Source organism: Dipodomys spectabilis, unplaced genomic scaffold, assembly GCF_019054845.1.
Source record: "Dipodomys spectabilis isolate Male_0828 unplaced genomic scaffold, ASM1905484v1 ptg000073l, whole genome shotgun sequence".
NCBI lineage: Eukaryota > Metazoa > Chordata > Mammalia > Rodentia > Heteromyidae > Dipodomys > Dipodomys spectabilis.
In genome coordinates, this window is record NW_024870750.1 from 487,441 (window position 1) to 515,146 (window position 27,706).

The 27,706-nt window shown below is 40.0% G+C and overlaps 1 protein-coding gene across 2 annotated transcripts; it reads left to right on the top strand.

Moving 5' to 3' along the window:
- Nucleotides 1–26,955, top strand: Cgrrf1 (cell growth regulator with ring finger domain 1). 2 transcript variants are annotated; one of them, XM_042682557.1, is made up of 7 exons: nt 1–270; nt 8,783–8,922; nt 17,103–17,280; nt 17,426–17,573; nt 20,266–20,373; nt 21,240–21,558; nt 26,945–26,955. In XM_042682557.1, the coding sequence occupies exons 1-6, from the start codon at nt 167–169 to the stop codon at nt 21,540–21,542; spliced, it is 981 nt and encodes a 326-aa protein (XP_042538491.1). In that variant the 5' UTR covers nt 1–166; the 3' UTR covers nt 21,543–21,558; nt 26,945–26,955. The 2 variants fall into 2 exon arrangements, with proteins under 2 accessions (XP_042538491.1, XP_042538490.1); XM_042682556.1 differs by lacking the exon at nt 26,945–26,955 and having other exon boundaries at nt 2–270; nt 21,240–22,230.
- Nucleotides 26,956–27,706: the final 751 nt, after the last annotated feature.

Consider the following 27,706-nt stretch of genomic DNA (forward strand, 5'->3'; position numbering starts at 1 on the left):
TCACCGGTGCCTCGGCGAGTGAAGAGCTGAGAAGTTTGTCTGCTCCCGGGCGCCGTAGCGGCTTTTACCGAGGCCGGGCAGGCCGGGCGGGCTGAGCTCGGTTGGGCTGGGCTGAGCCAAGCGGCTTGGAGCCCGGCTCAGCCCGTGAGGAGCCCGCCACCCCCCGATGGCTGCGGTGTTTCTGGTCACTCTTTATGAATACTCGCCGCTTTTCTATATCGCGGTGGTCTTCACTTGCTTCATCGTGACCACCGGCCTGGTACTAGGATGGTAAGTGTCCCAGGGCCGAACGGACAGACAGACAGACAGCTGGGGACTGGGGTCGGGGTCGAGGAGACCCGGTGGGCGCCGCGCCTGCGTCACCGCCCCGCCCCGAGCGCGGGTAGGCCGGGTCGTGGGGGCTCGTGGGGACCGGTGGGGTTTGTGCCCCGCCGTGAGTGTGGGTGCGGAGCATCCACGCAGCGCTGGGATACAGAACTTGTGCAGGAGGTTTGTGTCCCTGAGTGGGGCCTGCTGTGCGCCCAGGGCGAGTCGGTCACCCAGCCTGGGGTGCACAGCACACGGTTGATCGCCGTGTGGTCCGCTCTGCGGAACTTAGAACCGGATTCTGTTACCGTTTGCGAACTTAAAGCTTTCCATATCGATCCCGCGCCGTTTGCAGTCCAGAGGCGATCGAGAGATCTTCGAAGTACGCTGCCCCGCGGAATGGAGACAGTTTCCCGGTGGGAGACCGGAATGGACTGTTAACTCCTGAGGCAGTTCTTCCAAGCCCCGAGATGCTCGTTTTCTTTCATGAAGTGCCCTGTGAACAGGGGCTAGCTGGAACCTACTTTCGTAGACAACAGCTTTTCTGGGTTTACAGTTCTTCAGAGACTTTTTGACATGAGGGTGTTTTGGACTGGGTGGGACAGTGGTCCTGAGCGATTACGGCCGTGGCCTGGAGAAATGGGTAACGACTTCACTGAAGAGAGAGACATGAGCTGAGCTTTGGAGAATGAATATTTTGGAAGATAGTTGAATGTTTACTGTATGGAAGAGAAGCATTTCTGAGACCACAGCATAATGAGAAGAAGAATAACAAAAAAAGACATGTTTGTGACTGAAGCAGACTTTGTAAGGAGTTCATAAATACTCCTTGATCACTTATATGCTTGTACTTTGAAGAAAGGACACAGACCTCTCAGTTTCTGAAAATCTGGGTCATTTTTAGGCACTAGCAAAAGCATTGTTTCTACACTGGTCTTCACCCTACCAGTGGTAGAGCAAAATATTCCTTATATGTGGATGGGTAAAGATGAAGCCCAAGCTTAATTTGTTGTTCTTGTTCCTCCTCCTCCTCCTCCTCCTTCTCCTCCTTCCTTTTTTGGAGATGAGGTTTTGCTGTGTAGCCCAATCTGGCTTTGGATCTGGGATCCTCCTGTATCAGCTCCCTCAGTGCTGAGATTATAGTTATACAGTATCATGTCCATAATTCATAATGCTCATAATGTATTGTTCTTGACCTGTCATATTTTAATTATTATTATTCATCTCATAAACGTTTTTAACTGGAATTAGGAAGGTGTCACCCAAGTGACAAATCAGTCTTAAAGATTATACAATGACTATAATGCTGATGTCATTCTCTTAAACATAATTTTCTTCCATAAGGAAAATAAATACCTGCATGGTAACTACATCACATGCTTAAATCACCTCCTGTAGGTATAACTTATAGAGGTGGAGGTCCAGGTAATTTTCTAACTTCTGGAAGTCTGGGTTAAGCACCACTGAGGCTACAAGATCATGTGAAATGCCAGTCACTTCCATCTTGATTTGGATTCAGCTAGTCATTGTGAGCCCAATCCAGCCATTTTTTCATCTGATTTAGCTTTGCCCATGTAGATAAACTGTGTTAATTGTAAACCTAAGCTAGGGCCACAGTTTTATTTATGTGTGTTTGTGCCAGCACTGACACTTGAACTCATATATTTTTGCTTGGTCTTTCACTGATGGCTGGCGCCCTACCACTCGAGCCATTTCCAACTTTTTACTGGTTAATTGGAGATAAGAGTCTCCTAGTTTTATCTGTCTGGCTCTAAACTACGATCCTCAGATCTCAGACTGCTGATATGAGGCAGCAGCACCCAGCTAGGTCACAAATTCATTGACTACTATGGCAAAAACCTGGACATTATTTTGATCTTATGAAAACATCTTTCTAATAATCCAGCATCTTTATAACCTCCGAGCCAGGAACTTAAACTAGTTAACCTACCATACTTTTCACCTTTGTTTTTTTTTTTTGCCAGTCATGGGGCCTGAGCTCTGGGCCTGGGTGCTGTCCCTCAGCTCTTCAGCTCAAGGCTAGCACTCTACCACTTGAGCCAAAGTGCCACTTCTGGCTTTTTCTGCTTATGTGGTGCTGAGGAATCGAACCCAGGGCCTCATGCATGCAAGGCAAGTACTCTACCACTGAGCCACCTTTCCAGCCCACTTTTCACCTTTATCATTTTTCACCCTTTCCCAATATCATCCCTCTTGATTATCAGTTTTCTTTGTCATGGTTCTTACTCTAGTACCACTGAGTTTCTTTTCCTTTGCTTCTTTTCTTTGCTCTGTGTCAACCTGCATTGACGCAATTATTGAATCCCAATAACAACAGTCAAAAAACCATGAGATGGAGGTACAATATTTCCATTTAACTAGTGGTTTCTATGAGCTTTAATACAAAAGCTCCTGCCACCCACTGTGCAGAAAGGAACCCCAAATGCCATATACATTATTTAACAGTTCAAATAATCAAGGACCCTAATAGCAGCTTCCTGTCTCCTCTGGAGTACAATTTATTAAGCTGTTGTCTGTCAGCTTCCTACCACCCTTATATATTCTGTGAATCTGGACAGATTTCTCCTTTGCTACCTGGCTACCTTTCAGATTTCTAAGAGGGGAGACAGACTAGATAGAAGTCTGGAAGAGAATTGCTGCTTGCGGGGCCAGGGGGTGGGGTGGGGGGGTGAGGGAGGTGGGAGGGTGGGGTGCTGATAGCTCACATCTGTAATCCTAGCTACTCAGGAGGCAGATATCTGAGGATCATGGTTCAAAGCCAGCCCTGGCAGGAGAATCTGTGAGATTCTCATCTCCACTTAACCACCAGAAAACTGGAAGTGATGCTGTGGCTCAAAGTGGTAGAGTGCTAACCTTGAGCAAAAGAGCTCAGTGACAGTGCCGAGGCCCTGAGTTCAAGCCCCACAACCAGGAAAAAAATAAAGATTACCTGCTTTTAGCTTGGTTCCTTTTCTCTTTCTTCCCCAGTAATAGTGGACCCATTGTGGCAGTCTCAGTTGTTTCTGTTTATTATTTTCTACTCTCCTAGAATACTCCCTTAAAGACACAGTATGCTTTCCTCAGGTCTGAGATCTAGCTCAAGGAGTCACTCACCAAATTTCTAAATTGTAGTCATTCTCTTTTCATCTTTAATATTAACAGTATTTTAATATTAACATTTTAAAACATTAATTTCCCTTTGTGAATTCACACTGTGGTTTTGGTTTCCTGGCTTGACTGTGACTGATAAAGGGTTCATTAAAAATAGAATCCTAGGGAAAAAAATATCCACAAAAATAGGACTTGGGGGTTGGGTTGGTTGTTGTTGTTTTTTTTTTTGACTACTTGCTAATGAAAAATAAGATGCTAGTAATTGATGCCATTTAGCGACATCATAATTTAATTAAATTCTACCTTTAGTTGATTTGATACAATTATTTCTGATGCAGTTGCCATAGGGGACCTAGTAGTTAAAGCACTTGACTGTTTTTTTTTGTTTGTTTTTGGTCCGGTCGTGAGGCCTGAACTCTGGGCCGGGGCGCTGTCCCTCAGCTCTTCAGCTCAAGGCTAGCACTCTACCACTTGAGCCACAGCGCCACTTCCGGCTTTTTTCTTACGTGGTGCTGAGGAATCAAACCCAGGGCCTCATGCATGCAAGGCAAGCACTCTACCACTGAGCCACCTTCCCAGCCCCAAAGCACTTGACTGTTAAGCAGTAATGGTGACTGTAGGTACCAAGGAAGAGGTAAGATAAACACTTCTGAGTTCATTGGAGCATTCATAGAAATAAAACAATGAACACAACTCTCTAAACTCTCAAATCAGATCTTAGGACCTCCCAGTTTGGTCTGGTTTAGAGCCATGACCCTCAGATCTCAACCTCCAAAGTAACTAGGATGATAGTCATGAACCACCAGTGCCCAGCAGTTTCTGTAATTCTTTATTTTGCATAGTCACAGAGTCAGTCTTGCTAAAAACTGAACTCAGTGGTAATTGTACTGGAAATAAAATTCCCAACCTGAATTTTCAATGTGGCAGGACACTAACTTGTAAAGGAATGGAATCCTGAGATTTGTAATGGAGACATGTAGATAAACATAGAGCTGAGAATCCTGAAACCCCAGGCATTCTGAGTCTACTTTATTGATGGAGGCAACTAGCCTTCCAGGTGTAAGAAGAGAAGGCTTTCCTGTTATAATCTTCCTTCAGGCAGTCACTGTCCAAACGAATGGCCATACTTCAAAAGAGTCCTACCTTTTGCCCTGAGATCTCTGCATTTTCCACAGTACTGAGTAAAAAGTGTGACTTTATTGGAAATAATCATTCCTTTAAGGAATTGCAAATTTGATAATTTGTGTCTGTAGAAACCTGAGGAACAGATTTTAAGTATGTTAGCCACTGGCGTAGAATGTAAAACTAGATGAGATCAGAGTTTCAGTAGTACTTGTTTGGTTGACTAAAATTTAGTTCTGGGGTGGCATTTGTTTGATAAGGTGGAGATGTTTAGTGCTGTGCTTCTGTTTCGTGTGTGTGTGTGTGTGTGTGTGTGTGTGTGTGTGTGTGTGTGTGTGTCTGTCTGTCTGTCTGTCTGTCTGTCTGTCCTGGGGCTTGAACTCAGGGCCTCGGTGCTATCACTGAGTTTTTTTACTAAAGGCTTTTGAGCCACAGCTCTACTTCCTGCTTTTTGGTGGTTAACTGCGAGGACTCTACCACTTGAGCCACAGCACTACTTCCAGTTTTCTAGTGGTTTATCGGAGATAAGAGTCTCATGGACTTTCCTGCCCCGGCTGGCTTTGAACCAGGATCTTCAGATCTCAGCCTCCTGAGTAGCTAGGATTACAGGCGTGAGCCACCAGTGCCCGGCAGTAATAATTGTGGATTTTTTTTTTTTTTTGGTCGATTGTGGGGCTTGAACACTGGGCTTGGGCGCTGTCCCTCAGCTCTTCAGCTCAAGGCTCTACCACTTGAGCTACAGTGTCACTTCAGATTCTCATACTTTCTTGTCCACACTGATCTTCAGATCTCAGCTTCCGAAGTGGCTAGGCTTATAGGAGTGAGCCATCAACACCTGATTTTTTTCTTATTTTTTTTGTATGTAATAGGGCTTTAAATTTGCCTTATAACTAACAAGTGTGATATCCTGAATTCAAACACCAGTACTGCCAAAACCAGTTCTTAAAAGTACTGCCAATTTTTGTTTTAGAAGTACTACAGTGTGTAATGTGCTATTAATCTCATTCAGTATATTTTTCATTTCAGACATTTTATTTTATCTCCCTAACAATTGATTTGGACTTTAAAATATCTTCCATATTGCTAGCCTTTATCTTTTGAACATATGAAATAGAATTATAACAACTATTTAGATATATTTGTCTACCAATTCTAATATCTTGGTCATTTCTGTTATACATTCCTATTTCTATATACATTTTCTATTTCTCCTTTGTAATATTTTTCTACATCTTTGAATGCCAGTTAGTTTTTTGCAAAAACATTGTAAGCATTGCAAAACATTGTGAATTTTACCCTAAAGGGTACTAAATATTTTTGGCTTCCTATAAATATTCTTGAGCTTTGTTTTGGGTCACAGTTACCTGGAAAAGTTTGATCTCTTAACTTAGAGACTTGCTCTCAGCTTTGTTAGCAGAACTGGAGCAGTCATATCTAATTGCAGTAAAATTAAATTCATCATCTTGAATTAATTTCTATCACATTTGTTAATATTTGTTAATAATAATTTTTCTCAACATTAGATTTATTGGTGTATTTGAAATTTTGAGTTACAATCTGAATTTTAGTAGAAAGTATTTTTGTTTTGTTCTTATCCTCATTGTTTAGCCATTTTATAATTATCAAAGCCCAGATGTTTAGAATCTCCAATTTCAGAGTCAGGTCTTATAATGAGAGTTCTATTCCAGATTGATATTAGCTTAACCCAGCTTCTGGTGTGATAACCATGATTCCTGTCTTGAGAGGACCATTTCTTTCTTTTTTTTTTTTTGGTTGGTCGTGGGGCTTGAACTCTGGGCTTGGGCGCTGTCCCTCAGCTCTTTAGCTCAATGCGAGCACTCTACCACTTGAGCCACAGTGCCACTTCCGGTTTTCTAGTGGTTTATTGGAGATAGGAGTCTCAAGGTCTTTCCTGCCCGGGCTGACTTTGAACCATATCCTCAGATCTCAGCCTCCTGAGTAGCTAGGATTACAGGTGTGACCCACCGGCACCTGGCTGAGAGGACAATTTCTAATGGCCTCCTTAGGATGTGAATGCTTAGTTACCACTGCCTGCTAAATTCATAACCAGCCAAACTGTGGTGACAAACCTTCCTTATTATGATTTTTCCATGTTCAGATCCATAAAGATACTTGTCTTTAAACCCAGCTAGGTCTCATTTTTTTCTAGCATTTATTAAAACATTTTTCAAACATTCATAATGCTAGAAAGAATACACATTTACCATATCTTAGATTCCATTATCAACATTTTCCCCTAACTTCCTATCTGCTTGCTTATCAATCTTCTGTCCAATATCAGTCTATCATTTTAGGAAGCACTTCAAAAGAACTTGTACTCTTTACGTAAAAGTGCTAGAGTATTGGCATCAACACCTAAAGTTACATTTGCTTATGTTTTTAGTTCTTTTCTTAAATTTGGGATAATGTGTACATAGAATGAAATTTCTAGATCAGAAGCATTCCATCTGTCCATCTGTTTAGTTCAGATTTCCATCATCACATTCCCTACTCCCACAGTCTAGTGTTCTCTTTTGTATTTCTACCATAGATTAGCATGTCTACTTTAGAATTTCATATGAGGGAACCCTGAACAATGTACTCTTTTCTCTAGGGATTCTTGTGCACATCATGATGTATTTGAGATTTATTCATGTAGTTATAGCCGTGAGTTATCTCTTTATCACTGCTGAGTACTCATTCCTTTATTTAAATATACTGGATTGTTTACTTATTTCTGCAGGTTCTTTCTTTGACTTTTATCTACCACTGCTGTGTTTGCAGGGAAAAGCACATCAAAATGAATCCAACTGAAGTATCCCAGTGTCACTGGTGTGGATTCTTTCTAGGTTATTTTACTTTATTTTTCTTCTTTTTAAAATTTATGTATTTTCTTCTTTGAGTTATTTTATTTCACTTGAGTTAGCTTAGCTGTTTTTTTAATTTTCCTAGAAATTACATTTTGTATCCTTTGTTTTCCTTCTGTTTGTTCTATGTGCATTGTCCTAGGAAATTTAAATATGAAGATGTAGGCTGGAGGTGTAGATCAAGTGGTAAAGTTCCAAGGCCCCAAGTTCAAGCTCTGGTATCAGCTAAAATAAAATATAAATATAAATAAAAGTAGAAAATATGTAAATGAAGGTCTGTATTTGGAATTTTCTTTTTATATTTATTTAGAGGAGGAGGTAGTAGTAAAGTTTGAACTCAGGGCTTTGTACTTTACTAGGCAGGTACTCTACTAGTTGAGTCATGCTTGTAGAACTTTTTATTTTTCTATACAAATTATGTTTTAAAAATTCCCTTAGTGAAGGGAAGGGGTGAAGAAATGGAGGAAGCAGGTTGAACAAATGTCGTCATGCTATTCAGTATACACTAGGTGGAAAATAAACTATGTAACTTGTAGGTAGGGACAGGAAGGGGAAACTAGAGAAAGCAAAGTAAAGGGTGACATTGTCCAAAAAGAATTGTTACAAAAATGATAACCTCTCTGTACAACTCCTTAATAATAACAATAAAATTATATTTAAAGCTGGGTGCTGGTGGCTCACGCCTGTAATCCTAGGTACTCAGGAGGCTGAGATCTAAGGATTGTAGTTCGAAGCCAGCCTAGGCAGGAAAAGTCCATAAGACTCTTATATCCAACTAACCACAAAATGCTGGAAGTAGAGCTTTGTCTCAAGTGGTAGAGCACTAGCCTTGAGCAAGAGCCCAGGGACAGCGCCTAGACCCTGAGTTCAAGCCCCACAACTAACCTCCCTTCCCCCCGCAATTCAAGCCTTAGTGTTAGCACACAAAAAACATGATGTTAAAAGAAAAATCCTGACTTATAAATTGTACCAAATAGTTTGAATATTGCACATATATACATATACATACATGAATGTGTACATATATATATATATATTTGGATTGCATCTTTTTTAGAATGTTATTGAATGATGTTTCTGCTGTTATATTTATCACTGTGCTCCTTTATTGTTGTCAGAATATTAAGAATAAAACTCTTTGTGAATTTTCAAAAGTATGTTGATTCACCACATGAACAACTTTGCAGTTTTCTGGGACACTCCCTTAGTTCTACATTAATTCTAAAAACTAATCTGAGTTGCTAAGTTAGTCTCTTTCTGTGTTTACATTTAAAGAAATAAGTAATGAAGTGTAACATACTTTTATGTAACAAAATTTGTTAAAATTATATTTTATCTCTCTCCCTCTCTCTTTTTTTTTTTTTAACTTTCTTCAGGTTTGGTTGGGATGTTCCAGTAATTCTGAGGAATTCAGAAGAGACTCAGTTCAGCACAAGAGTTTTCAAAAAGCAAATGAGACAAGTGAAGAATCCTTTTGGCTTAGAGATCACTAACCCATCCACAGCTTCAATTACAAGTTGGTGACTATTTCCCAAAGATTCCATTGTACACCTGCATCTTAGCCCTTCTCTTTTTGGCTTGCTTTCTCTTCACTCAGTTTTTAACCAAACATTCGTTTAATACCTATTTTGTTCAGAGACCAGACTGAATACTGAAGATACAAATTAAGAATTTATAAATTGTGTTTCTGAGTAGCTTACTGAGTAGTAAACAGAAGCAGTCAGATATGACAGAAGAAAATACACTAACCTATAATATGTGATAGTTCAAATGCTAGTACGTAAAACGATTCTCACTTTAATTTTTCCACTTCTGCAGAGTTTACACTTTCACATTTTCTTATTTTTTTCTAAATTCTAGTACACACACAAAACTGTATATTTTCTTCTCAATTTATGTAATAGTCAACTTTATTCATTGTAGAGAACTTTCATAGATTCTTGGAGTTTTTTTGGTTTGTTTAATTAGCTCTTTTCTCTCTCCCTTTTTTTTTTTTTTTTTTTTGGGCAGTCCTGGGTTTAAACTTAGGGCCTTGAACACTGCCACTTGAGCCACATCTACAGTCCCATTAACTTTTCGTATTCATTTCAGAGCTACATTAACATCATTTGTCAGAGGTCTCGTACGCTGCCCCCTTTCTATCAAGTATACAGTCTATACTCAAGTATTTTATGTAGCTCTGAATCTTGGGATTTCTTCCTGGAGGTCTAATTTGTTTAACAAAGCAAATAATGGTGTGAGTTTTATATGTCTGTAAGCTGAATTTTTTCTTTTCTTTCTTTAAAAAAAAAAAATCAGCATTGGGGCTTGAACTACCTCCATTTTTGGTCTTTTGACCTTTTAGTCTTTTGGTCTTTTATTGGAGATAAGAGTCTCAGCAGCTGGGTGCTGGTGGCTCATACCTGTAATCCTAGTAACTCATAAGACAGAGATCGGAGTATCGTGTTCAAAGCCATTCCAGGCAGGAAAGTCCATGAGACTCTTATCTCCAATAAATCACCAGAAAACCGGAAGTGGTACTGTGGCTTAAGAGGTAGGGTGCTCACCTTTAGCTGAAGAGCTCAGGGATAGCACCCAGGCACAGAGTTCAAGCCCCATGACCACCCTTCCCCAATCACCTCCCTCCCTGAAAAAAAAAGAGTCTCTCAGCTTTGTCTGCCTTGGCTGTCTTTTGTTTGTTGGTTTGTTTTTGGTTGGGTCATAGAGAAGTTCTGTGTTTAGTTTTTTGAGGAACCTCCAAATTGTCTTCCAGAGTGGTTATACTAGTTTACATTCCCACCAACAGTGCAATAGGGTTCCTTTTTCCCTACTTCCCACCAGCATTTGTTGTTGTTCTAGTTTTGTTTTGTTCTGTTTTTTTTGTCAGTCATGGGGCTTGAACTCTGGGCCTAGGTGCTGTCCCTCAGCTCTTCAGCTAAAGGTGAGCGCTCTACCTCTTGAGCCACAGCACCACTTCCGTTTTTCTGGTGGTGTATTAGAGATAAGAGTCTCATGGACTTTTCTGTTCAGGATGGCTTTGAGCCAAAATCCTCAGAGCTCAGCCTCTGAGTAGCTAGGATTACACTCGTGAGCCACTGCTGCATGGCTTTTGTTCTAGTTCTTGATGGTAGCCAGTCTTACTGGGGAGAGATGGAATCTCAATGTTGTTTTGGTTCCTGTTTCTTTTATGGCTAGGTATGATGAGCATTTCCTTATGTGTTTATTTGCCATTCTTCTGAGAAGTCTCTCTTTAGCTCCCTTGCCCATTTAGTGATTGGTTTATTAGTTTTTAGGAGGTGTTGATTTTTTGAGCTCCATGTATACTTTTGATATTAGGCCTTTATTGGATGTATTTCTGGTAAAGATTGTTTACCAGTCAGTTGACTGTCTTACTAGTTTAGTAATTATGTCGTTTGCTATGCAGAAACTTTTTATTTTGATATATTCTCATTTGTCAATTCTCTCTCCTATCTGCTGTGCTCATGGGACTCTTCAAAAAGTTTCTACCAAAGCATATGAGTATATGAGTTCTAATGTTTCTTTTTTTTTTTTTTTGGTCCGGTTGTGGGGCCTGAACTCTGGGCCTGAGCACTGTCCCTCAGCCCTTCAGCTCAAGGCTAGTGCTCTACCACTTGAGCCACAGCGCCACTTCCGGCTTTTTTCTTTTTGCTTATGTGGTGCTGAGGAATTGAACCCAGGGCCTCAGGCTTGCAAGGCAAGCGCTCTACCACTGAGCCAACTTCCCAGCCCCATCTAATGTTTCTTTTACTCCTCCTTGCAGTAGATCTTCTTGCATTGAGATCTTTGATCCACTTTAGCTGATATTGGTGCATGGTGACAAATGGGTTCAATTTTAGTTTTTACATATGATGTCTGGTTTCCCAACATCAATTATTGAAAAGGCTATCTTTTTTCTACTGTATATTTTTGGCTCTCTCGTCAAATATTAGGTAACTGTTAAGTATATGGCTTTATTTCTGAGTCTTCTAGTTTGTTCCATTGACCTTTGAGCCTATTTTTGTGCCAGTACCAAGCTATTTTTGTTATTATAACCCTATAGTAGAGCTTGAGATCTGGGATCATGATACCACCAGCATAGCTTTTTTAGCCTAAAGTTACTTTGGCTATTTGAGGGCTTTTGTTGTACCATATGAATTTTTTGGATTTTTTTTTTTTTTTTTTTGTCGGTTATGGGGCTTGAACTCTGGGCCTGGGCGCTGTCCCTTAGCTCTTCAGCTCAAGGCGAGCGCTCTACCACTTGAGCTACAGCGCCACTTCCGGTTTTCTAGTGGTTTATTGGAGATAGGAGTCTCACGGTCTTTCCTGCCTGGGCTGGCTTTGAGCCACGATCCTCAGATCTCAGCCTCCTGAGTAGCTAGGATTACAGGTGTGAGCCACTAGCGCCCGGCTTGGATTTTTTTTTTTTTTTTCTATCTTGATGAAGAATATCATTGAGATTTTGATGAGGACTCCATTAAATTTGTAGACCACCTTTGGCAGGATGGCCAATATTTCACAATATTAATTCTACCTATTCCATGAACAAGGGAGGTCCTTCCATTTCCTGATGGTGTCTTCATTTTCTTTCTTCAGATTCTTAAAGTTTTTACTATAGAAGTCTTTTACTTTCTTGGTTAGGTTTATTCCTAAATTTTTTTCTTTTAGGCTATTACAAATTGAATTGTTTTCCTGATTTTCCTCTCTGCCTGCACATTGTTGGTATACAGAAAGGCTATGGATTGTTATGGATTGATTTTGTATCCTGATACTTTGCCAAAGTTATTGATCAGTTCTAGGAGCTTGGGGGTGGAGTCGAGTCCCTCAAGGCCTTTAGCTATAAGATCATGTCATCTACAAATAGGGAGTTTGACTTCTTTCCCTATGTGAATCCCTTTTATATCTTCCTCTTGCCTTATTAATCTGGCTAGGAGTTCCAGAGTTATATTGAAAAGGAGTGAAGAAAGTGGGCATCTTTATCTTGTTTCTGATTTTAAAGGAAATGGTTTTAGTTTTTCATGGTTTAGAATAATTTTGTCTGTTGGTCTGTTATATATAGCCTTGATTATGTTGAGGTATAGTCCTTCTATTCCTAGTTTCTACAGAGTCTTTAACATGAATGGATGGTAGATTTTGTTGAAGGCTTTTTCTAGATCTTCTGAGATAATCATATAATTCTGTCTTCGGCACTGTTAAGGTGATGTATTACATTTATTGATTTATGTATATTAAACCAGCCTTTCATCTCTGGGTTAAAACCCACTTGATCATAGTGTATAACATTTTTGATTAGATGTTGAATTTTCTTGGCTAGTATTTTATTAAGGAGTTTTACATCTGTGTTCTTTAGAGGGATTGGTCTAAAGTTCCCTTTTTTCGTTGGATCCTTACCTGGCTTTGGATGAATGTAATGCTGGGTTCATAAAATGTGTTTGGTAGTGATCCTTACATTTCTATTTCATGGAAAAGTTTGAGGAGTACTGGTATTAATTCGTCTTTAAAAGTCTTGTAAAGCCAGGTGCTGGTGGCTCACATCTGCAATCCTAGTTACTGAGGAGAATAGTGATTGGAAGTCAGCCCAGGCAGGAAAGTCCATGGGACTCTTATCTCCAATTAACCACCAGAAAACTGGAAGTGGCACTGTGGCTTAAAGTGGTAGAGCACTATTATTGAGCAAAAAAATCCCTCAGGGTTTGAGACAGCACCCAAGCCTTGAGTTCAAGTCCCATGACCAGAAAAAAAAAAAAAGGTCTTGGGGCTGGGAAGGTGGCTCAGTGGTAGAGCGCTTGCCTTGCATGCCAGAGGCCCTAGGTTCGATTCCTCAGCACCACATAAGCAAAAAGAAAAAAGCCGGAAGTGGCGCTGTGGCTCAAGTGGGAGCGCTAGCCTTGAGCTGAAGAGCTGAGGGACAGTGCCAAGGCCCAGAGTTCAGGCCCCATGACCGGACTCCCCCCCCCTCCCAAAAAAAAAAAAAAAAATGGTCTTGTAGAATTCAACTGTGAATCTTTCAGGACCTGGACTTTTCCTTGCTGGAAGAGTATGTAAGCTGAATGTTTTAAGACTTTTTTCTTCCATTGTTCTTTTTTAGTGTAAATATACATATACAGCCTTCCTTATGAGACAAGCAGCAAGATACACTTTTCTCTACCTTGCTCTTTAAATTTACCAATATATTCTGACAATAATACATGTGGACATTTTAATATGCCTCAGTTCCTTTTTGATTTATTTACTTTTTCAATGGTGGGGGTTAAATCTAGGAGCTTACCATACGTTTGGCATGAGTTTTCCATTGATCTCTATTTACCCTCTCCCCACCCCTATCCCTCCATGCACACACTTTTTTGTGGTACTAGGGTTTGAACACAGGGTCTCACACTACCCACATCTGTAGCCTTGTTTTGGAACTGGCTGTTTTGATATAGGTCTCATTTTTTTGCCTGGACCCATACTTGGACCACAATCCTATTTTACACTTCCTGTCATAGCTGGTATGATAAACACTTATCACCACATTCAGCTTCTTCCATTGTGATGGAGTCTTGCAAACTTTTTGGCTCAGGCTAAACTGGAATGTCAGTCCCTGATGACAAGCATGTGCTTTTGCTCAGCTATTGGTTGAGGAGGAGGAGGTCTTTTGAAATATTTGCCCAGGCCCCTGTCCTTAAACCAGGATCCTCTTGATCTGAGCCTCCTGAATAGCTAGGATTATAGGTATGAACCACTGCACTCACCCCTTCCTTCTTTCCTTCCTTCCTTCCTTCCTTCCTTCCTTCCTTCCTTCCTTCCTTCCTTCCTTCCTTCCTTCCTTCCTTCCTTTTTTCCTTTCTCATTCCTTCCTCCCTCCCTCCCTTCCTCTCCCTCCCCCTCTCTCTTTCTTCCTTTTTCTTTTGGTGCTGGTGCGGGGACTTGAACTCAGGGCCTGGATATAATCCTTGAGCTTTTTGCCTCCAGGGTAGTAGCACTCTACCTTTTGAGCCTGGCTCTATTTCTGGCTTTTTGGTGATGAATTAGAGATGAGAGTCTGCCCAGGCTGGAATCCTCAGATATCAGCCTCTTGAATAGGATTACAGGCTTGAGCAGCCAGTGGCCAGTTCTATCTCTCTAATCCTACTTTTTAAATATGCTTTTTCTATTCTTCTTTTTCCTTTTTTTTTTTTTTTTGTCAGTCATGGGGCTTGAACTCTGGGCCTGGAACTGTCACTCAGCTCTTCAACTCAAGGCTAGTGTTGTACCACTTGGGCCACAGTGTCACTTCCAGTTTTCTGAGTAGTTTATCGGAGATAAGAGTCTCACGGACTTTGCCTGCCCGAGCTGGCTTTGAACTGTGATCCCCAGATCTCAGACTCCTGAGTAGCTAGGATTACAGGCGTAAGCCACTGGCGCCCAGCTTTTTTTTCCTATTTTCTTTTTTTTTTTTTTTGTCGGTTGTGGGGCTTGAACTCTGGGCCTGGGCACTGTCCCTCAGCTCTTCAGCTCAAGGCGAGCACTCTACCACTTGAGCTACAGTGCCACTTCCGGTTTTCTAGTGGTTTATTGGAGATAGGAGTCTCACGGTCTCTCCTGCCCGGGCTGGCTTTGAACCGCGATCCTCAGATCTCAGCCTCCTGAGTAGCTAGGATTACAGGCGTGAGCCACCAGTGCCCAGCTTTTTTTTTTCCTATTTTCATGCAATATTTTTTCCTTTGTCCTGTGTGGTTCTGAAGTGATAGAGGAAATGTGTATTTTTTCTATGTGTGTATAAAGTTATGTACCTGGAAAGTTTTTCTTCAGCTATTTAATAGCTAATGGATTTTTCATTGTTGAATTAATATCTGATAATTGGAATCATAAAAAAAAATTGAATCAAACTCTCCTCTGATTACTGGTGCAGAGTTCCTGCTAATTGAATTGTTTGCTTAACTGGTTGGAAATGTCACTGTTTAAGTACTATACATTCTCAATCTCAGACTCTATATGTACTACTAAGTAGTGAAAAATACAAACAATTTTTGCTGTCTTATTGTATTTGTGAGCTTTTTTCCAATATTGTTGGTCATATTTTAAAAAATAGGTAATGTATGGTCAGGCACTTGTGTCATGCATGTAATCCCAGGTACTCAGGAGACTGAGATGTGAGGATCACAGCTGAAAGCCAGACTAGGCAGGAAAGTCCATGAGCCAAAGTGGAGCTGTTGCTCAAGTGGTAGAGATCCTTGAGCACCCAGGCCCAGGGTTCAAGCCCAGGACTGGCACACACACGAAGTATGAATCAGAATTTTTATTAGCAAACAACAGAAAAATCCAATAAAAAATGTTGAGTAGTGAGGCACTGATGGCTTATCCCTGTAATACCAGCTACCCTGGAGGCTAAGATCTGAGGATTGCGGTTTGAAGCCAGTCTGGGCAGAAAAGTCCATGAGGCTCTTACCTCCAATAAATTACTCAGAAAAAGCCAGAAGTGGCACCGTGGCTGAAGTGATAGAGTGCTAGCCTTGAGCACAAAGAGGCTCAGAGACAGTGCCCAAGCCTTGAGTTCAAGCCCCAGGACCTCTTGCCCTCCCCACCCCCCCAAAAAAAGTTGAGTAGCCTGCAGAATTGCCACTAGGTTTAGAGACTCAAAATGGGAAATAAAACTGCCAGGTCAGGAAATGACCAAAAGTGCCCTTTGGTCTTGTCAATATACCAGTGCTCTTGAGCACTACATATTGCAAGCTGCACTGCCAATTACCAGAGAGTATCTCTACCCTTGAGCTTGATAATGCCATAACTGCCACTAGTGCAGAGAAATAAAATTACATAGTAAGTCTTGATGAATGCAAGATAACTGAGCAAAACTAAAATGATTTGTGTGTCCATCTAGTTTCTTTTTTTTTTTTGGGTCGGTCGTGGGGCCTGAACTCTGGGCCTGGGCGCTCTCCCTCAGCTCTTCAGCTCAAGGCTAGCGCTCTACCACTTGAGTCACAGCGCCACTTCCGGCTTTTTTTTTTCTTTTTGCTTATGTGGTGCTGAGGAATCGAACCCAGGACCTCAGGCATGCAAAGCAAGCACTCTACCACTGAGCCACCTTCCCAGCCCGTCCATCTAGTTTCTATATCTACTTATAAATTGTAATATCTTTTCTTCCATCAAAAGCAAACAAAAGAGCAAGGTATTGCGATTGCACTTTCCATGCCTTGGAAATTCACTCTCTGCAGGCAATTCTGCATATTACATGGGACATTATCTATGTGACAGATTAGTAATGTTGTCAATGTGTGTGTGTGTGTGTGTGTGTGTGTGTGTGTGTGTGTGTGTGTGTGTTAATATTAGTAAAGCTCCATTTCCTTTTAATATTTTTCTTACTCCAGTGATCATCTTCTGGACTCCAGGGGTTGTGTTTGTCCACTCTGCTCTGCTATAAATGTTTCTTGTCACTGGGATTATATACACTAATAGAAAGGGCGGAGTCTGAGAGCCACTAACAGAAAATTAGACAGATAATTTCTAAGCTTTAATGTATAAATAGTAAGAAAGAATTTGCCAGTCATGCTTAAACACTGTATAGCTACTGAGATTTCTCTTATCTCTTGTCTGAGGCTAGTTCTTCATTTGTAGTTACATACTCCCTGACAAGTTCCTGTAATTGTCATGAGCCTGGTCAGCAGCCAAAGGAAGCTTGTGTTTTCTCATCTGTATAATTGTATCAGAAGTGACATCAGGTAATTAATTTCCATTCTCTCTCTGGTTTATTTTCTGCAGCTGGCATAACCCTGACAACAGATTGCCTTGAAGATAGCCGCCTTACATGCTACTGGGGGTGCAGTGTCCAAAAATTATATGAAGCTCTGCAGAAGCATGTTTATTGCTTCAGAATAAGCACTCCCCATGCATTAGAAGATGCCTTGTATAGTGAATATCTCTACCAAGAACAGTATTTGTATCCTTTTATCTGCTATAATCATTAGCATGTGATAATTAGACCTTCCATGGATACAGCAAAATCTTGCTAAGTTACTGGCTGTTTTTTTATATATTGTTGATCTTTGGCAGTAGTGGCAATTTGCCTTTACATTTTCAAAAAGTATTAAAAAGGACAGCAAAGAAGAAATATATTGCCAGTTACCAAGTGATACTAAAATTGAAGACTTTGGTCCAGTGCCCAGATCTCGCTATCCATTGGTAGCACTGTTGACCTTAGCTGATGAGGATGACCGAGAAATTTACGATATTGTAAGTAATTTTAAAATTCTGAAATCAGGGCTGGGAAGGTGGCTCAGTGGTAGAGCGCTTGCCTTGCATGCCTGAGGCCCTGGGTTTGATTCCTCAGCACCACATAAAGCAAAATGAAAAAAGCCGGAAGTGGCGCTATGGCTCAAGTGGTAGAGTGCTAGCCTGGAGCTGAAGAGCTGAGGGACAGCGCCCAAGCCCAGAGTTCAGGCCCCGCGACCGAACCAAAAAAAAAAAAAAAATTCTGAAATCATAACCTTTAAGTTATAAGGTGATCTATAATTATAAACAGATAATTTAGTATAATAGTAATTTATAAATATACAGTATGATATAAATAATTTTAAACTTCTAAAATCATAATTTTAAGTAATTTAGATGATAGTTCTTAATTATTTGGCAAAATAGGAAAATATTTTCTGAGGATGTGTATTTGGGCTGGGCAAGTTAATTTCATCACTTTGTATTTTTTTTCTTAATTTCTTTTTGGTTGTGGGGCTTGAACTCTGGGCCTGGGCACTGTCCCTCAGCTCTTCAGCTCAAGGCAAGTGCTCTACCACTTTGGCCATAGCACCGCTTCTGTGGTTAATTGGAGATAAGAGTCTCATGGACTTTCCTGCCTGGGCTGGCTTTGAACCGTGATCCTCAGATCTCAGCCTTCTGAGTAGCTAGGATTACAGGTGTGAGCCACCAGTGTGAGCCACCGGTGCCCAGCCACTCTGTATTCTTTAAAAAGCGTGTTAAAGAACAAAAATCTGTTAGGAAACATGCTTCTTCTTCTCCTCCTCCTCCTCCTCCTGGGTCTGAACTCAGGGCCACTATCCCTGAGCTGCTTTTTGCTCAAGGCTAGCACTCTACCATTTGAACCACAGTGCTACTTCTGGCTTTTTCTGTTTATGTGGTACTGAGGAATCAAACTCAGGGCTTCATGCATGCTAGGCAAGCACTCTACTACTAAGCCACATTCTTATCCCCAAAACATGCTTACTCTTAACTTCAGTTCTGAATAAGCTGGTGTTGCCATGATCTGGAGTATTCAGTTGTAGACTATAGCTGCCCTTTTGTTTGTGTGGTTACCATGCCTTGCTTTCATCAGAGCCTGACACATCTGTATTTTATGTGTATACCCTGTGTCTTAAGTAATGACATCAACTTAGTTTCTTCATATGTGTTAGGTGCTTTTAAAATCCAGTAGTTTATAAAAACATTTTAGAGGTCTTGGAAGACCTGAGCCTTGACAGTCCTCTGAGCGTAGTAGAAACAGGTTACATCTTTCCAGTCTGAAAGTCTGAAATTTTCTAAGCCCTGACAAGTAAAAAATTCCAACCTGACCTCATTGACCGTCACAGTCATATATGACATACTAAAAACTTGGTGGAAAATTATCTTCAGGCTATGTATATGAGGTGTATTTGAAACATAAATGAAACCAGGAACTGGTAGTTCATACTTGTAATCCTAGCTACTTGGGAGGCTGAGATCTGAGGATTGAGGTTTGAAATTTAAAGCTAGCCCAGGCAGAAAAGTTCAATTTGAGACTGTTATCTCCAATTAATTACTCAAAAAACCCAAGTGGATCAAGAGGTAGAGTATAAGCCTTGAACAAAAAAGCTCAGGGACAGTACCTAGGCCTTGAATTCAAGCCCCAGTATTAGGACACACACACAACACACAAATGAGTTTCATGATCACACTTGGGCTCCATCCCTTGGATATCTCATTATGTAGATGATGCAAACATGCACAAATATGAAATTTTAAATCTGAAGCACTTTTGGTCTTAAACATTTTAGATAAATAAATGCTAAACCTATGTATGAAATAAACTTTTGGTAAAATCATCTCATGGTAATAATGCCTTTATGCACAATTTAATGCTCCCAATGTAGTGCTGTTCATTAGTATCTTTTGTGTGTGTGTATGTGGGTGTGTGTATGTGTCAGCGTTGGAGTTTGAATTCAGAGCCTCTTGCTTACTCTATGACTTGACTCAGACTCAGCCCTGTTTGCTTTAGTTATTTTTCACATGGGTCTTGGACTTTTACCTAGGGCTGGCCTCAGACTATCATCCTGTCTCTACAGTACTTTTTGCTTTTTCATGCCTTGAGGCTTGAGTTGAGCTTTTTGATGGTTAAGATTAGGATGGGGTCTTGCTAACTTTTTTCTTAGGCTAGCCTCAAACTGTGATCCTCCCAGTCTTCACTTCGGGAATAGATGGGATTCCAAGTTTGAGCCACTGCAGCTGGGATCCTAGCTATTCTTCTGTGCATGAAGTGCTGTAAAATCACTTGTTAGTATTTTTTTTTATAGGAGTAATGATATATTTATAATTCAGTCCACAAAGTAGAGGTGTTATATATAGTCATCCTTCCATCCTTCCATATGTCCTGGTTCACTTATTGCTACTGTACGGAATTTCACTTATCAAGGGGTCCCTGGAATGTAACAATAGGTAAGGGATCACTAGTTACATATTTTTAAAAAACACAATATAGTGAAGCCACAATAAGTGAACCTCAATATAGCAGGGATGACTAAATATGTCAAAAAATATGTCAGTAATTGATTCCTCTTTGTGACTAATTAATACAAATTAATGTAAATTTTCTACTGTATCAGTCTCTTTTGAGAAGCATTTTTCACATAGTTGTAAATAATTAAGGTTAAGCATTGCTAATGTTCAATTTTTATTTTAGATTTCCATGGTGTCAGTAATTCACATTCCAGATAAGACATATAAACTTTCCTGCAGAATATTGTATCAATATTTACTACTGGCTCAAGGTCAATTTCATGATCTTAAGGTAAGTTTTTTTTGTTTGTTTGTTTTGCCAGTCCTGGGGTTTGAACTCAGGGCCTGCGCTTCTGTTGCTCAAGGCTAGCACTCTACCACTTGAGCCACAGTACCACTTCCTTATATGGTCCTGAGGAATCAAACCCAGAGCTTTATGTATGCTAGGCAAACACTCTACCACTAAGCCATATTCTCAGCTCTTAAGGTAAGGTAAGTTTTAACCCTTATAGCTCTAGCTTTGTCTCTGTGTGTATATATGTATGTATATATAAATGAGGTAGCAGCTAAGTTTCTCCAGCCCGTTTTTGCTTCATTTTTCAGATAAGGTCTGGCTTTTTGCCTAGACAGCCTCAGACTTAAGCATAGCTAGGATTACAGGTGTTCTTCACCATTCCAAGTTTCTAAGAATGACTATGTGTAACTGTATTTTTAGTTAATCATTATGGAAGTTAACTATCTTTTATTATTGGATGTGTTAGCTCATAATGGCTGTGTGTGTGTGTATGTGTGTGTGTGTGTGTACACATTCAAAAGCATGTTTAGTACCTGAACCTTGAACTCAAGGCCTAGGTGCTGTCATTTAGCTTTTTCACTCAAAGCTAGTACTGTACCATGGGAGCCACACTTTCCACTTCAGGCTTTTTGCTGGTTAAAAGAGTCTTACAGACTTTCCTGCTGGGGCTGGCTTCAAGCTGTGATCCTTATATCTCAGCCTCCTAAATAGCTAGGATTATAGGTATGAGCCACTAGCACCTGGCAAACTCATGAATTCTGAGTAGCCCTTGAGCTCATATTCCCCCCCCACCCCTCCCCAGCCTTAGATTTAAAGAACACTTGCCATGTATAAGTACCTTCATTTGTTTCTCTGATTTTCAGCAACTTTTCATGTCTGCAAATAATAATTCCACTCCCACCGACAATCCCTCTCCAGAAGAAAAAAATACAGATCGAACTCTCTTGGAAAAGGCTGGACTGTGTGATGGTGACGTGGAGCCTTCGGAAGAGAACAGCAAGGACTGCGTGGTTTGCCAGAACGGGAGCGTGAACTGGGTGCTCCTGCCCTGCCGGCACACATGCCTGTGTGACGGCTGCGTCAGGTATTTCCAGCAGTGCCCAATGTGTAGGCAGTTTGTGCAGGAATCCTTTGCTCTCTGCAATCAGAAGGACGGAGCAAGATAAAGGCAAGCTGAAAACTGTGAGGATGTGTGGCTACAACCACAAGTACACTTGCCACCTAAGATGCAGACGTCTGTATCCTCAGATCGATCATAACATGGAATCCACAGTATTGACCATCAAAAAGCTTTCCCTTTCACTTCCAATTTGTACCTGGATGATGGAAATTAATTCTTCCTGCTTGGTATGATGAACATTGGAGTCCTATCTCTGTTCATAGAGAAAAATTCGTTCAGTTCTTGAGAAAAATGTAAACACTTGGCTTTTTATCAACTCGAGAATTTCATGCATTGTTAATGAGAAAATTAATTCTGAAAAGCAACCCATCAGAAATCTGAGGAGGTCTGAGTCTCAAAATGGCTGTTTTCCCTTTTAACTAATCTAGAGTGAAATTAGGAAAAATTTAAATTCTTAAAAGTACATTCCCCAGTTTACAAAAAGTGGAAAAGGTTCTTACCCCAAATCCTTTCTTGAAACATGTTTTTGTAAAGATCCCTCTGTTTAATTTCTAATTTTCTTATCATCATAGTTACCTAAGCACAAGTCTTAATTTTTTAATTTGGGTTCTTAAATTATAAATGCAAGATAAAATTCTTGACTGTTCTCACTGTATCTTAGATTACAATGATACTATCTACAGAAGCAGATATATGAAACCTGAATAATAAAATTTTGTGGATAATTAAATTTATTAACTTGATTGTCCAATGTGATTAGATCAGCAGACTGTGCTGCTCTACCAGGGAAAATCTGAGACTATTACTGTCTTACCTTAGATTTCCTCCTGCACAGGAAATCTGTCCCAAACTAGAGGTTTGGAAGCTAGAAAAATCATTAGCAGAAATAACTTTTTTTCTGGTGTATTTTTACTCCAAATAAATCCAGCATACTGGGTTAGAAAATTGCTTTTCTTGTTTCCCTTGTTAACTTTGTAAGAGTTAAATTCAGTAGGGCCAAAAAAGCCCATCCCTTATGCTTTCCAAGGTGACTAAGAATGAAAAGGGAAGCTAGAGCTTCCTACGCCTTCAGTGAAAATTACCTTAAACACACCACGAAAGTAGATCATGGCAAATAAACTGTGACACTCAGGGAGACATTCAAGCCTTTTTTGTCCTGTGTATATTATTATATTACCTTTGTATCTGTGTTTTTAAATATCATTTTATTCCAATCAGAAATGGCACTTTCAAGAAGATGTCTATTCTTTATTTTATAAATCAGTTTTAACTTCCATGTACATTCTGTAGTTGTGAATAAATCCCACCTAGGGTCTGAACTTAAAGGCTCAGGCAAGGCTCTCGACCTCAAAGTATATGTGCTGAAAGCATCATTGATGGTTAAGTAAGAACATATCCCTTACCCTGGGAGTTCCTAAGCTCTCTCAAAGCCTGCCCTTGGAAGCAGTGTAGTCAGAACTTCAGTCCCTGAAGTATAACACTTGGAGCTTGAAAATTCATTTGTCCTGTAAATTGTGAGAATACTCAGATCTTGTCTTGACCATCCCTCTTTCCCTTCCAGATCTGTCATTACCTAGACCTCCAAGGTGCACAGTTGGTTTGCTTGGAAGGTACTTTTTTTTGCAACTTGGTAATCATCCCATTTTTCATCATTTTTTGGTAGTAAAATACATGTAAAATTTACCATTTTAATAGTCTTTCAGTATAAAATTCAGGGGTATTAAGGACATTCACACTATTGAGCAACCATTACCACTGTCCATTTCCAGAACTTTATCATGCTAAACTGAAATTGTGTATCCATTAAACACCAAACCCAAAATCTGCCTTAGCCATAATGTCTGCCAACCACCTCTTTGTACTTTATATGAATTTATTCTAGGCATATCATGTAAGTGGAATCACATATGACATTTCTTTTGTAAGTGACCTTCATAAGTGACACTTCTTTTATGTAGCATGCCTTTTGAAGGTTTGTCCATGTTGTTAGCCTACATCGGAATTTTATTCCTCATAAAGCTACATAATATTACATGTTTGACATCCATTTATTCATTGGATGATTTGCCTTCTGTTCCTTTGCTGAAGCTAAAGTAATTGTCTGGCCTTATGGTATTATATATGAAGAATTTGATTAGGCAATCAAGTAAACACAAGTATACATGGCCCCTGCTTACAATAGTTCTAGTTAAAGAATTTTAAGATTCACAGTATTGCAAAAATGATATATACTCAATAGAAGCTGTACTTTGAATGTTAGATTTTTTTTATATTTTCCTGGACTATTGATACCCAGCATGATTCTCTGTTTCAGTGTCAAGCTTGTATAGGGACACAGCTCTGCAGAGCTGTCAGCCACACTACCATAAAGGTAAACAACTGATACTTCACAGTGAGCTATGTTGCTAAGTTCAGATGGTCAGAAGAGGAGTATGTATTTTCAATGCATATTCCAATTAGGATATTTTCTATTTACCTTTTGTAACAAGGGGATCTAACTTAGATCTGTAACCAGGCACTGGTGGCTCATGTTTGTAATCCTAGCTACTCAGAAGACTGAAACCAGGATTGTAGTGTGAAGCCAGCTGGGGCGGGAAAGTCTGTGAGACTCTTTATCTCTAACCATCTAAAATGGCCTTGAGCAAAAAAGCTTAGGGACAGCACCCGGGCCCTGAGTTCAAGCTCTATGACAATACCAGAAAGGAAAAAAAAAAAAAAAAGGATCTGTGCCCTTGACTCCTCAGAAGTTTATGTCAGAATTTTCCAGTAGCAATAGAGTGACATTGTGTGAGTTGGATGAATTATTCCCATTTGGGGGTTGGTTAGCTCTTTATTTTTTATTTTTTACCAAGGGCCTTTTTGCTATCTATAATAGCATTCATGGACCAAATGAAATTACCAGTACAGGCAGATAGGCCACAGGCAGCCAGTGAGAGGCATGGCTGTCTCTCCCAACATGTAACAAATGATTTTGTGGGCCTTCTACAGCTCTCGAACCAGATGTTCCTCCACCCCTGGCAAATGTACCACATTGTGGTGTACATCACTTGATGGATATTTGGGTTGTTCCACTTTTGGCTATTATGAAAAATATTGCTATGAGCATTTGGGCACAAGTTTCTGTGTACATGTTTTCAAATCTCAGGATATCAAAGGATCTTTTTCTCTCTTAGGATACTATTTCGGGATCTATGAATTAAAAATGACATTAACAAGAGAGAAGACAGATTTTAATCATTGTATCTATTCAGGAGTTCGCAAAGAAATGTGACTTAAAGAAGTGGTTAGAATGTAGGGTCTATAGCCATCCTAAGAAGTGAGGGGGATGGGAGGAAGGACCTGGAAGGAAATGATGGTTATAAAGGATAAATGGACCCTTAGGAAAATATATGAGAGGAGATTGGTAGCTTTTTTTTTTTTTTTTTGGTGGTCATGGGGCTTGAACTCTGGGCTTGGGCGCTGTCCTTGTGCTATTCAGCTCAAGATGAGTGCTCTACCGCTTGGGCCACCATGCCACTTCTGGTTTTCTAGTGCTTATTGGAGATAAGAGTCTCACAGACTTTCCTGCCCGGGCTGGCTTTGACCCATGATCCTCAGATCTCAGCCTCCTGAGTAGCTAGGATTACAGATGTGAGCCACTTGGCGCCCCGTGATATGATAGCTTTTGTAACGGTGTCTATCTAGGTGTGGTATTAGACTTCTTATTTCTGGTGATGATTCAACTTTCTTGGTGGAGACTCTAGATGGGGTTTATGACAATTGAGTTATTTTTGGAGGCTCTGCTTTAAGCAGATAAGAGATTTCGGGAAGCTTGGTAACTTTGGCTCACACTTGTAATCCTAGCTACTCAGGAGGCTGAGATCTAAGGATGGTGATTGGAAGCCAGCCCAGACAGGAAAGTCCATGAGACTCATATCTCCAATTAACCACCAGAAAACTGGAAGTGGTGCTGTGGTTCAAAGTGGTAGAACACAATCTTGAGCAGAAAAAGCTCGGGAACAGCATCCAGGTCCTGAATTCAAGCCCTGTATCTGACAGAAAAAAGGAAGGAAGGAAGGAAGGAAGGAAAAGAAAAGAGATGAAAGTAAAAGCAGGAATGAACAAAAGAGAAAAGGGATTCCAGGAATTCAGTTTCTGCTCAAACTAATTTTTATGTCTGAGCCTTACGAGATGATGGGTCTCGTGGCAATTTACACTGAAGCTTTGGGGGAATTTCTCAACCGTTTTCCAGAGGAGCTGTCACATTTCACATCCTCACCAGTGCTGTGGCTCCGTGTCCTCACTAGCATTTCTTATTTCCTTTCCGCTACAGTTTTAACAGTTTGTAAATAGAGCTTAGTAGTGTTAAATAAATTCACATTCTTGTATATTAGATCTCCAGAATGGGGTGTGTGTATGTGTGTTGTGTGTGTGAGAGAGAGGGAAGGAGAGAGAGAGACAGATCTCTGGGCCTGATCAAGTTCCTAAGCTTTGTTGCTTAAGGTTAGCACTCTACCACTTGAGCCACAGCACCATTTCTGGCCTTTTGGTAGTTAATTGGAGATAAGAGTCTTATGGACTTTCCTGCCTGGGCTGGCTTCAAACCATGATCCTCTAATCTCAGCCTCCTGAGAGGCTAGGATCACAAGCATGAATCATCAGTAGCCAGCTCTAGAATTTTTTTTTTTTTCAGAAAGGAGATACTTTTTCTCCCTAATTGGGTGAAGTCTAGTTTATCCACTGTATCTTTTATTATTTGTGCCATCCAAAAAATCTTTACTCAATGCTACAATAATTTATATGAGTTTTATAATTTTAGCACTTAAATTTAGCCTTATGGTCAACTTTGAATTTATATTCATAGAAAGTATAAGCAAGAGAGCTTGCATGTGGTAGCCTGGTACCATTTATTGGAAAGGCTATTCTTTGCTTATTGAATAATTGTGGCACTTTTGTTGAAAATCAATGACTATAATTTTTTTCCCTGGACTTTTGGTCCTCTTCTATTGGACTAAATGGAAGCAGTGTTGGTCCATTAATATATATCTTGCTTGCTTATAGGAAGGAGCTCCACAGTAAGTTCTTAAGGTGGGACATGAAAATCCTTTTTTTTTTTTGGTCTCAGCCTCTGTGGATTCCTTGAGATTTACAACTAGTTTGTTAATTTTTAAGTAGGGAAGGGGAATGCCAGTTGGAATTCTAATAGTAATTGAACAGAACCCTTAGATCACTTTAGAGAATATTATCATATTAACAATATGTGTTCCAATCATGTTATTTAGATCCTCTTCAATACCTTTTTGCTGGGCACTGGTGGCTCATACCTTTAACCCTAACTACTTAGGAGGCTGAGATCTGAGGATCATGGTTTGAGGGCAGCCAGGGCAGAAAAGTCTTTGAGACACTTATCTCCAGTTAACTACCAAAAAAGCTGGAAGTGAAGCTATGGCTCAAGTGGTAGAGCACTAGCCTTGAGGACAAAAAGCTCAAGGACAGCACTTAGGTCCTGAATTTAATAACTCACTAAAAATACCTTTTGGCAGTATTTTATAGTTTTCAGCATATGAGTTTTACATTTGTTTTACTGAATTTGTTTTTAAGTACTCTATTCTTTTTGATGCTATTGTAAATAGAGTTGAGTTATTTTCGTAATTTCATTTTCAAATTGTTCCTTGCTGGTATGTAGACATACAATTGATTTTTGTATTGATAGTGTACCTTTTCAAATTTTTTGAACTTAGTTTTTTAGAGGATTCCTTATGCCTGCCTGTATACGAGATAATGTCAAATGCAAGTCAAATTTGAAAGTTGACTTCGTTTTTCTCTTCTTGACTAATTTCCCTGGAGAGAACTTTCAGAACAGTATTCAATAGAAGCAGACAGAGAGCACATCCTTATTTTGTGCCTAGACTTAGGACATCGGGTACAATAATTTTGCTTTGGACGTTACATAACATTTTTTAAAATTTAATTTTATTGTCAAGATGATGTACAGAGGGGTTACAGTTACATACATAAGGTAATTAGTACATTTCTTGTCAAACATTGTTACCCCTTCCCTCCTTTTTCTCCCATTTTCCCTGCCCCCCAATTCTTCCCCCTCAAGTTGTAAAGTTCATTTCCAACATATTGTCAGTATCCTTGTTGCCTTGGCTCACCCTTTGTCCTTTGTCTCACCATTATGTTGTTCCCCTTCCCTTCCCAAATCATATAAACATACATACAAGACAC